The 11761-nt window shown below is 36.1% G+C and overlaps 1 protein-coding gene and 1 pseudogene across 1 annotated transcript; one reads left to right on the top strand and one right to left on the bottom strand.

Annotated features, from left to right (window-relative positions):
* Positions 1 to 5155: 5155 nt before the first annotated feature.
* Positions 5156 to 6597, bottom strand: LOC117815525 (GTPase IMAP family member 4-like). Its single transcript, XM_034687287.1, has 2 exons — positions 6533 to 6597; positions 5156 to 6177 (listed from the first exon to the last, which is right to left on the bottom strand). The coding sequence occupies exons 1-2, from the start codon at positions 6546 to 6548 to the stop codon at positions 5156 to 5158; spliced, it is 1038 nt and encodes a 345-aa protein (XP_034543178.1). The 5' UTR covers positions 6549 to 6597.
* Positions 6598 to 8275: 1678 nt separating this feature from the next.
* Positions 8276 to 9771, top strand: LOC117815524 (annotated as a pseudogene).
* Positions 9772 to 11761: the final 1990 nt, after the last annotated feature.

Here is an 11761-nt window from a genome sequence, read left to right as displayed (position 1 = left end):
TGTAGCTGTGTCTGCTGGTTTGAAGTAATGCTACCATTTCTTGTAAATGGTAAGGGAGTGGAGGGGGGGAGCAAAGCTGTGAGTTGTAAAGTTAACACGGTGAATACCTGGAGATAAAGAAGGTATTGATAGACTAGATTAGTCAGCTAACAAAGTTCAAAGTTTATTAAAGACAATAGACAGTTATGTGATTTTTCTATGCTGAACAACATGTATCCATGTTCCATGTTTATATTAAATTTAAGCAACAGAAGATATACCATAAATCACCAAGTAAGAGACCATTTATTGTTTAATTTAAAACCAATGATTTCACCCCTGAGAACTGTAAGGAACTTTTTAAAGCCATGATCAGAACAACTGATCAAAAATTATAAAATGCAAAATTGATTTTGTTTGAATAAAAAGGAGAAAACATCATCTATATCATGTAAACTGTAATGTGTGAAAAAATCCAGCTGATTTATTTTATTTTACAGATGAACTGAATTGAGTTACATCTACAGATTGACTGATATTGGTATTTTACTGTAACATTGATTTTTTTTTTTGAATAAAAAAAATGAAATTAACGTCTTTTCTGTTATTGCTTTCTGTCAAGTGTTTCCTGTTACCTGCTGCGGTGGATCTGTTCCTCGTTGTGCTTTTGCTTTATAGAGGGCCAAATGTCACTTGTTGTGTTTTTAAGACATTGCACCCACGGTCAACTTAATGATTATGTGTCATCTGGCAGTTTAATGTATGACGAGGATGACCTATTCTTATATTCATTAGAATCAGTGTATGGTAAAAGAAGGACAGGACAACACCTTATTATAACACAGCAGAAGTCTTCATGCAGGAAGGCAGATGATATCTTTTTCCTTCTGGTAGCCCCAAAAACAGACTGAGCCCTATGTGCCAGAGCCACTCATATTCCAGGTTTTGCATGAATAGCTAACTAAAGTATTGTCATACTTTGTTACATTTCTGGTTCAGCGTAGCACATCAAACATGACTTTTCTTAATGTGCATAATTTCTGAACCTTAGAAATGCACAACAATCAAGTAATACAAGGATCACAAGCAATTACTTATAACATCTCTTTTATCTAGAAGCCAGAGATCTTTGGTTGCACAGTTAAGATCTGGTATTCTTATTCTGGCCATTGAGGTCTGTTGATTAAAAAAAATCCCAGTAGAAAAAAGACTGTACGGTACAAAAGAAAACGGGTCTCTGTTTCCACTTCATTCAAATCACACAACTCACAAACTAGTATGAGAGAGAAATTGCCTGTAAAAAAACTGAAATATTGTGGTGGACAGATAAAACTTGGATAAAATAAAACTTCAAACTTCAAACTTCTACAATAGTTTTTAGTTGCTATACTCAAAATGTATGGCAGTTTAAGTATTTAAATATAAAATTGATCAAACATAGAAGAGAAACCATAAAGGGCGACTGATTTCATGTGGAGTTCCTGTTGGGTGTTTTTTATAGGTTATTTCCTGCCTTATACACAAAAACATCCCGTGTTGCCTTGTCCCTCCCACCCTGCTCTACCCCTAATCCGCATTTACAAGAAACAGCAGCAGTTCTTTTAAGATATGTGTAACAGTTACAGTTCTCCTGCTAATCTGACACCATGGTACTGCACTTTAATTGTTTATAGCTGAGTGTCTCCAAGTAACACATTTCAATGCATTTCAAGCGTTAACAAAATTGTTCAGGCAAAACTGAGGGTTAAAGAGATGTTTGTTTATTTTTTATGTACAAACAGTAACTGTTCAAATCAAATCAGAACTATAGGGGAATTTGCTGTACTCATTTCAGATTACATTTGAAGATAGATTCATGTTTTTTATTATTTTTCTCATCTGCACTTATTTGAAATGCAGTGGGCTATTTCAGAGTTACCACATCTGTGTTACTTAAAGTCAAGGTTACTGTCAATGATGAAAACCAACAAAAACTTGATGTCAAAAGCTTTTTTATTAACTGATATAAAATAATAACAAAGCATTATAAAAAGTAATTGCTGAAAGTTAATGTGTGATTACAAAACTAACCAAAGATAAGAATTGAGAGAAAATGTCTTCAGCTTTTTACTGAGACAATACATAATACACAAGCTGAGTATTTGTGATGGATTTGAAATAATACCTTAACTCTGACAAGTATTCCATACTACCAAAAACTAAATTAAAACCCAAACTTTACTAAACTACACAAAAAGTAAGCATTTTAAAAACTTAAAAACTATCAGATCACACTATCAGATTATCTTTGAGAGGTGATTCAAGGTAAATTGATATTGAAGACAAAAAGTCTAATCAAAATAAAGAATATAATATGAAAAGTTTCAAACAACTTATGTGAACTGTAAGATCAGTCAATTGCTGCTTATACAAAAGTTTAGTCTCACTATCACGTCTTTATTTCAGGTTCAGTTTAGCCCATGAACACATCCAAGTATTTCTTGTCAAAAGGCATAAATCATCATTACAACAAAAAAACAGCGTACAAATTATTAAAAGTTTGACCTAACAAGCTCAGGAGATTTAATACAGTTTGCATCAAGCATTTAGTAAGATTTTTCCTTGCGATTGTATTTAGCAACATGTCTCAGAAAACTCAAAAGGTCATAACACTGAGACTGTGACTGAGAACATATTCCTGATAATGCATAACTATCAATCAGCCAAAGCACAGTGGAAACTGACAAAAATGAAATAACAAAACAGAGAGCAATGTTAAGTTAATCTAAGCTTTTGATGTGATACATGCAGAGCTGTTATTTCCTATGCCAAAGATTATGTAAAATGCATTGAACAGCAATAATGTGAGTGTATTATAGCCTGCAACATACACTGTTGCAATAATACAAATATATTTCTTTTCTTCATTCACTTGGATAACTACAGAAAGGGTAACAGCAAATTAAATTTGTTAACTCTTTACTCTCTGTCCTCTGAGATCTTCTTGAGGGATTCTCCACCGTTAAACTACACCACTTACTTGAACCATCCCCAAATTGTCTTTCCCACTGCTGCAACTCCATTGACTACATGTTTGCCTACCTCAACAACTGCTTCACCAGCTTTCATCAAATGGTGTAATGGATCGGACTCCTCAGCTTCCACTCTGGCTTCAGTGTCATACCTGTCCTCCAGTTTTTTCTTCTGCTCTCTCAAATCACTCTCAAACTGACCTTTTATTTTGTTCAGCCAAAAAGAGAAAGAAATACAATACAGGTATTTATGTGTAATGTAATGTGATGCTGTTGTCTCATTTTTAGTTTGCTGCAGATAACCAGAGAGCTGTATGTTGCTTTGTGTAGCTGTGTCTGCTGGTTTAAAGTAATGCTACCATTTCTTGTAAATGGTAAGGGAGGGGAGGGGAGCAAAGCTGGGAGTGTTAAAGTTAACAAGGTGAATACCTGGAGATAGAGCAGGTATTGATAGACTAGATTAGTCAGCTAACAACCTTCAAAGTTGATTAAAGCAAATAGACAGTTATGTGATTTTGCTATGCTGAACGACATGTTTCCATCAGAGTTCCTTTGACCTAAGAAAGCAACAAAGATAAGTAACGAAGGACAGTACAGAGGATTTCAATAGATTAAGATTATGTACCTGCAATACAAGCTTGACTTTCTCTTTCGTCTTTCCTCCCAGCATCCGTTGGTTACTGTGATTCAGGGATTTAAGGATTCAAGGTTTTTTATTGTCATACCAACACAAGCTGATATGGAACGAACTTTTGATTCTCAGGTCCTGTATAAAGCCACAATAATATGACACACAAATAAAAAAGAAGACAAGGAAGAGCATTTTCACTGCAAGGAGCAGCATACCTAAACCATCATAAATATACAAATATAAATATTGTGCGTATGTGAAGAATAGACTGATTTGAGTTTGGTATGTAGAAGTGCAATTGAAGGTGCAAATGTACAATGTGCAAATTTTTTAGGTAGTCCGTTGTATTGTACTGTTCTTATTAGGCGAGGGATGTTAAATAAGGAGCTGCAGCAGATGTTCTGAAAACTGTTTCAACTCCTCAGCTGCTGCATCTACTTTGAAAGCTCTGAACTTAACTTAGGAGACACCAAAACACACAAAAAGAAGAAAAGAAGAAAAGAAAATTACATATGGCACCATATATCAGATGGTAAAAGTTGTTATAGGTTCATACCACTGTGATGAAATGTTTTTAAAAGTTTGAATATATAAGAACCTTGACTCTTTTACTACTTTTAACACTACTTCATACTTTTTGGGTCCATTTACTTTGTCTATGATTGTTTTAGTTATAATTTGTATGATTCTTTAATATCTGATATTCTCCATGTTCCCACTGGTCCGTTGAATAAGATCACAGATAGGAATTACATCATGATGCAAGGCTGTAAGCCAAGATGTGTTTATTTGAACAACGCCTAGATATCAGAAAAAGGCTTCTTATCAAAACACTTCTACACATAAAAATTAAAATAAAGAAACCAAACAAACAGATTAAGATTCAGCCATGGGATTAATGCACATAAAGGCATTAAATATCGATTTATTGGACTGCTCTGTGATACAGAGGGGCAAAGAGATTGCTCAGACTTAAGATGATTGTTTCTGTTTGATGCTTTTTATCCTCCATGATGGTTATAGAGACTAGGTAAAAGTTGACACAGAAAATCTGACAGAACAGAGGCACTTAAATTCAGTACAAAGAAATAACCAAGCTTATCATTGATCATTTTATTTTGAGGTCATGAAGAAAGTGAATTTTTAAAGAACAATTAAAAACTGCTCACAGTGCTTTTAAAGTGTCCCATATTGTATATATTTAAGTACATTGACCACTGTTTATTCGAGTATTATTCAGCATGTGTGACGTTTTAGAATTTCAATAATCAAATGATTTAAGGTGTACAACCAAAAAGTTATAAACATATTCATTTTTCATATAAATAGTGGCAAAAGTGTGCATGACTTTTCCTGTCATTCTTAAATTATGAATGTATTAGTAAATACATTTGCCATTTTGATGTTTGGTTAATCAAGTGCTTTACCACGGAGGGAGTTTTGATTCTTATCAAACTTCAAATTCTAATAGGTGAATATTTTATTTCACTTCAAAACAGAGGCACATAAATAAAATACTAAGACAATAAAGTCATCACAGGATAGTACAATCGTTGTCTGGTTCAGATTGACTTGCTTGCCTTCTTCTCTGCCTTTCTCTTTCCTCTTCCATCTCTTTCATCTCTTCTTCTTGCTGTCTTTGTAAAAGCATCCTTGTATTTTCAGTCTCCCTCTTTCTTTCCTCTTGGGCTCTTCTTCTCTCAGCTTCTCTTTTCTGTCCCTCCATCACCCTCTCCCATTCCCTCCTCTGCCGCTCCCTCTGTCTTTCTCTTTCTCTCTCTTCCCTCTCCCTCTCTCTCTCAGCTTGGTGTTGCCTTCTAATTCTAGTCATCTTTCTTTCATATTTACGCTGTTCTTCCCTCTCCAGCTTTTCTTTATCTTTGCGTGTTTGTTCTTCTTTCTCCTTCAGGATGCGTTGTTTTTCCACCTCCACTGCCCTCTCAGCCTCTTGGAACATCTCATTGGTGTAGTGATTCCCTCCATTCTTCTTAGCTATGTCTCTGATCTTCTGGAGCAGCACAGTGACCTGAGAGCGATCTTTTTTTTGCTTATTATTGAAAACATGGTACTGGCCGTTACATCTGTCCACAAGTTCCTGCAAGTCCGGGCTTTCAGCCAAGAAATCCTCAATCGTGGTTTCTTCCAACAGGTCACCACCAGTGAAGAGAACCATGCTGTATCTGTCTGCAGCCTGGCCAAAGAGCTCTTGAATCCCTTGCACCGTCTGCTTCTCCTCAGGAGTGTATCTACCCAGCCGGATGACCACCAGGAACACATGGGGACCAGGAGAAGCATAAGTGACGCACTGGCTGATATCTTTAGCTGTCTTGTCCATTCCAAACCTGGTGTCAAACAGACCTGGGGTGTCAATAACAGCAATCTTTTGTCCCTCAACTGTGCCTTTGCCCTTGTGACAGTCTACAGTCATAGACTTTGAACTGAACTTTGATTCAAAGCATTCTCTACCCAGGATGGTGTTTCCAGTGACACTCTTCCCATTTCCAGTTTTTCCCACCATCACTATTCTCAGCTCCTCATCATTTGTTAAAGTGCGTCCTGTGTAAAAATAAAAGACAATGAATAAGAAGCTAAAATAAAAAATGCAAATTCTGTTGGACTGCATAAAATTAAAACATAGATGCGGAAAAAAGCATCTATTGCTGTGCCCTGATGTGATTGATGCATCTTTTTCTGACATATAATTTTAGCGATGTACTTCAGAGTCATTCATTTCACCTGCTAGGAAAAAGGAAGAACATCAAACTATGATGTATGACAAGTTGATCTTAGATTATACTCAATACAGGGTATTAAAAAATGGAAGAAACTCAACACATTGGAAACTGTGTGGGTATCCAAAAACAAGGAGCATTATTGATATTTATAACATGGAGAAATTACCATGACTTACCAAAGTTGCCGGCCATGTTGTGGTTGTAAGAGTTGCTGTCTGTTTGTTGTGTTGGAGAGTGCTGAGCAGATGCCGTGGCTGAAGTGAAGACACTGTGCTCACAAGCCTGCTGCAGCTCCTTATATATTGAATCAGCATCAGCAAACAAACGGCTTCCACATGTCAGATGAATGTGAAACTAAAGTTTCTGTTGGCTGTTTTCAGTTGATTGAGGATATGATTTAAACGGCTCCACCTACTGCATGCAGGCTTTTTGATGATACAGAATGTTCTGATGAATTCTTGACAGTTTCACTTGGTTCCCCTGATGAAATAAAGAAGATTAAAAAACATTTCTCAGTAAATGGACCCAAAACTACGTTGACATATTTGAAACACAATTTATCAAGCACATTTGGTTTGATACTGTAGCTAAGAATTAACATGACATAACATAAACATTTAACTTTGGCTTCCCCACAATGTTTATTTGGATAGCAACAGGAGTATATGAGGTCTCTAACCCTGAAATTGTGGAAGTAATAAGCTTAAGAAATGCTTGAACATTGACAGCATTCATTTGACTAATTGTGGACCTGCATTGCCACATCATAGGGATAAATGATGAAGATATAATCTAGTTAATAAAGCATAATGTGGTAATCTGCAGTTACTCTACACAGCAAAGCCATATCATCAGTTGAGTGTTTGATATTAAATTAAGACGTTCTTTAAAAAATATCAAGTACTGTATACAACACTTTGACTGAAAAAATGAGTCTTAATTTAAACTTTGTCTTCACTTTTATTAGCAGTACAGAGATTATTACTACTAATGCCTCATGTAACTCTACAGTGTTGTTTTCATTTTTTGTTGCTCCATCATGCCATTGAATAGTTGCATAATGTATGTTACTCACGCTTTTTATCAAAGGTGGGGGAGACCTCTGCTGGACATTTAGTAGAGCTGGTTATAATACTGGGTAACTAAGAATTTCTGGTGGAATTTGACATTATTTGTAAATTTAATACTATATTTTGGATGACAGTCTGACTGTTTTTCTTAGTAGAAAACTAAGGCCAACATGTGTGCTTCATCATTGTGTACATACTAACTTACTTTTTACTATTATATTGATTTAAATTTTGCTTTATTATTTTATTAAATCTTAACTCTATATCTATTTTCTTTTTATTGATTTATTCATTCAATTATTTATTTTATCTACTCAGTTTTATTGATATTTTTAGCCTTAATTTAATTTTTAATCCTTAACCTTACCCTTTTTTAATTTATTTATTTTAACTATTGTATTCTTAATATTAATTTGAGGCTTTAACTTATTTACACATATTTTATTTTATATATTTTACTATTGTTGGTGTGCATTAGTCTATATTTAAAAATCAATTTAAGTTTTTTTTTAATGTATTGCCATTATTTTCTTTCTGCTTCTTTCTTGTTTTCAATCGATGTAAAGCACTTTGGGTTGCATTTGATTTGTATGAAAGTTGCTATACAAAAGTTTGATTGATTGATTGATTGATTTCATAAACATAATATAATAATTAAACAGAAAGTAAAAACTAATGTTTTTTAGAATAACTTTAAAAGATAGCCAAAAAGAGCAAAAATTTTATAAAGGTATTTATGTGTAATGTAATGTGATGCTGTTGTCTCATTATTAGTTTGAACTCTTTTTGCCGCAGATAACCAGAGAGCTGTGTGTTGCTTTGTGTAGCTGTGTCTGCTGGTTTGAAGTAATGCCACCATTTCTTGTAAATGGTAAGGGAGGGGAGGGTAGCAAAGCTGGGAGTGGTAAAGTTAACAAGGTGAATACCTGGAGATAGAGCAGGTATTGAAAGACAAGAGAAGTCAGATAACAAAGTTCAAAGATATTAAAGCCGATAGACAGTTTTGTGATTTTGCTCTGCTGAACGACATGTTTCCATCAGAGTTTCTTTTGGCCTAAAAAAGCAACAAAGATAAATGACTAATAGATAAAGATTATGTAACTGCAATAAAAGCTTGACTTTCTCTTTCACCGAGCGTCCATTGGTTACTGTGATGAGGCGAGGGATGTTAAATAAGTTGCAGTGCTGTGAGCTCTCAGGGCCACCGTGGAATTCAGTCAACAGAACAAAGATTGAGAGTGACTTAAAACAAAGCTCCACAGCCACAGGCATTAATGTTTGAATCCTCAGTGTCCAGATCACCATGGTCATCCAACATTGATGCATATCTCCATTAAGAAACAGCTTTTATAATTCAGTCCCTAAATTAGTTGTTTATTGATCCCAAAGTTATAAAAAAAAAAATAGCTCTTAAAGATTTTCCCACAGGGGCTCATCAAACTTTGAGTATAGACCAAACAGTTTGTCCCGGCATGCAGGAAGCAGACCAATGCTGACTTTAATTTGACTTGTGAATACTTGGAGAATTAATTTGTATCTGGTATTATTCATTCTACTACACAGAGCTGAGGATAGTGATGGTAGGGAAGACTGGAATTTGGGAAAAGCGCAACTGGAAACACCATTCTTGGCCCAAAGAGCTTTGTATCGAAGATCTGTGCAGAGTCTATTACTACAAAGTGTTCTAAGGGCAATGGCACAGTGGATGGACAAAAGGTGGCACCCCAGGCCTGTGTGACACCAAGATTGAAAAGGAACAGACAGCCAAAGATATCAGCCAGTGCGTCGCTTATGCTTCTCCTGGTCCCCATGTGTTCCTGGTGGTCATCAGGCTGGGCAGATACACTGAAGAGGAGAAGCAGACGGTAAAAATGATTCAAGAGATCTTTGGCCAGGCTGCAGACAGATACAGCATGGTTCTCTTCACTGGTGGTGACGAGTTGCAGACGGAAGGAACTACGATTGAGAAATTCTTGGATGAAAGCAAAGACTTGCGGGGACTAGTGGACACATGTCACGGCCAGTACCATGTCTTTAATAATAGGGAAAAAGATCGCTCTCAGGTCACTAAGCTGCTCCAGAAGATCTGCAAGAAGAATGGAGGAAAACACTACACCAACGAGATGTTTCAGGAGGCTGAGAGGAAACTGGAGGAGGAGAAACAGCTCCTCCCGAAAAAGAAAGAAGTGCAAATACGTAAAGAAAGAGCAGAAATAGAGAAGGTAGTACAGCTAAAAAACAAAAAAGAGATAAAGGAAATCAATGATCAAGTCAAGGCTGAGAGGGAAAGGGAGAAAAAGAGAGAGAGAGGAGCAGAGGAAGTGAATGAAGGGGGAGATGGATAAGAACATGAAGAGGATGAGCGAAGAGATGGAATCAGAGAGAAATAGAGAGAGAGAGGACAGATATAGGGAGTTGACAAACATGAGGAATGAGTTAAGTGAACAGTCTGACAGGAAGATAAGAGATGAAAAAGATTTGCTGATGCACAGGCATGTGATCATTGTCAGACGGGAAGCCGAAGATTCAAATCCAATTCTTGATATAACGAATGGAATACTTGGAACTGGAAAACTGCTTTCTAATAGTGTCTTCAAGGCAGTGGCGGTTCTGGGGAGGGGCCAACAGGGGCCAGTGCCCCTGTAAAACTGAACCTGGACCCCACTGTGACCCCCCCCCTCCACATCAAAATAATATTATACGATAAAAAAAGCTTCGGTATCGTGCCGATACTGTTACAGGCGGAACACGCGTGTGGCACTTGATCCCAGTCTCTTAGAGCGCTAAGGGACTCGTGTTGAGTGTAAACAGCCAACCAGCTGCTGTCAGTCTGCATTTCGATATAGTACACAGTATATGTCTAGTATATAGGGATGCACTGATGTTTTGCCAGTTTGTTCTCAGCCAGTCCTCACCCTTCTCAGTCTCTTTTGTCAGGGTTGAATGTGTCCCTCTGACAACACCCTTGGCCCCAGCATGGCCCCCTCAATAAAACTGGTCTAGAACCGCCACTGCTTCAAGGTTGCAGGGAAAATTGATAGTCTCTTTGACTGAGTACTCCAATATGCAGGCTGTTTCACACAAAGGAACCCTGAAGAAGCTCTTAATCATGTAATCATCATTTTCTGAGGAGGCGAATTAGACTTTTGCTTTCCATCTGAATTGTTTGGGTATGATTGGCATTTGTATGATCCTTTCATAACTCAGGCAATGCTTAAAATTAGACTTGATTTGTTTTAAATTTTGATGATCATTGACAACATTTACTGTTTTACTACAGATTCTTAGTCTTCTGAGGGCCTTTTGTGTTAATTTATAAGAGATGGTGCAACCTTAAGATTTAATGATGTACTGTATGTTTCATATGGTATAAGCTGTTTTTGATTCCCTTTTGTTAAGTCAGATTTACTTTTAAGTGTTGTAACATTTGTAAGTCCTGCCATTTGATCTTTTCCTCCTGTTATTTTCAGTTTAATCAGATCATTAATGTCATGATAAGTTATGATGATCTGTGTCAATGAAGAACAAATGTGTTTTCACCAAACTCAATCAGAAAATAAAGATGTGATACTGAGACTGAAAATTTTTCAATTTCTTAATAAGCTGTCCAATCTAAACCTCAAAGGTTTGTAGCTGCCTAGTTCACTCTCTATAAATTGAGAGTAATATTAAAAACATCCTCCAAGTTGCCTATACCCACAAGTAGCATTTTTGTCACATTGTCACCAGGAATAGGTGAAATCATACACGGTAGATTAGATGTGCAGGAACTCCTTTCAACATATTGATTTGGCATGTGTGATGTGTATGATCAGATTTTTCCTGGTGTTGCCTTTGCTATCTACAATTAATAACTGTTGTCTGCTGTTTTGACCAATCAGAATAAAGCATTTAACACAACCAGGTAATTAGTAAGAAAGCCAGTTAATAGTCTGCTCACTTTAGATCATCCCTGACTGATAATTTTCTTGAATGGAGCCCCAGAGAATTTGAAATAAAATAAATGAATCGGAAAGTAAATAATAAAAAGCAACCAGTTATTTGCTTTATGATTTTTATTTTATTAGTGTTAAAACTCTGTCATATATTAAATCTCAACCCAATCAAAAATGTTGTTTTATCATAAAAACGATTCACTCCATTTCACTGCTATTTGCACATGAAATACATAATGAAATACAAGTGTCTCTAGTTCTCCAGTTAAAAAGAACTAACTCCAGTAAGACTGTTAAAGCATGAAACTCAAAATTCGAGTTGATTTAAAACTCAACTCTCAAATTTTGATGTCTCATCATCGCAACTTATCACCCTATTAATTTAAATGAAAAAAAACGC

This window comes from Notolabrus celidotus, chromosome 7 (genome assembly GCF_009762535.1).
Source record: "Notolabrus celidotus isolate fNotCel1 chromosome 7, fNotCel1.pri, whole genome shotgun sequence".
Lineage (NCBI taxonomy): Eukaryota > Metazoa > Chordata > Actinopteri > Labriformes > Labridae > Notolabrus > Notolabrus celidotus.
The sequence above is the reverse complement of the archived record's forward strand: the minus strand, read 5'-3'. Positions and strand labels throughout refer to the sequence as shown.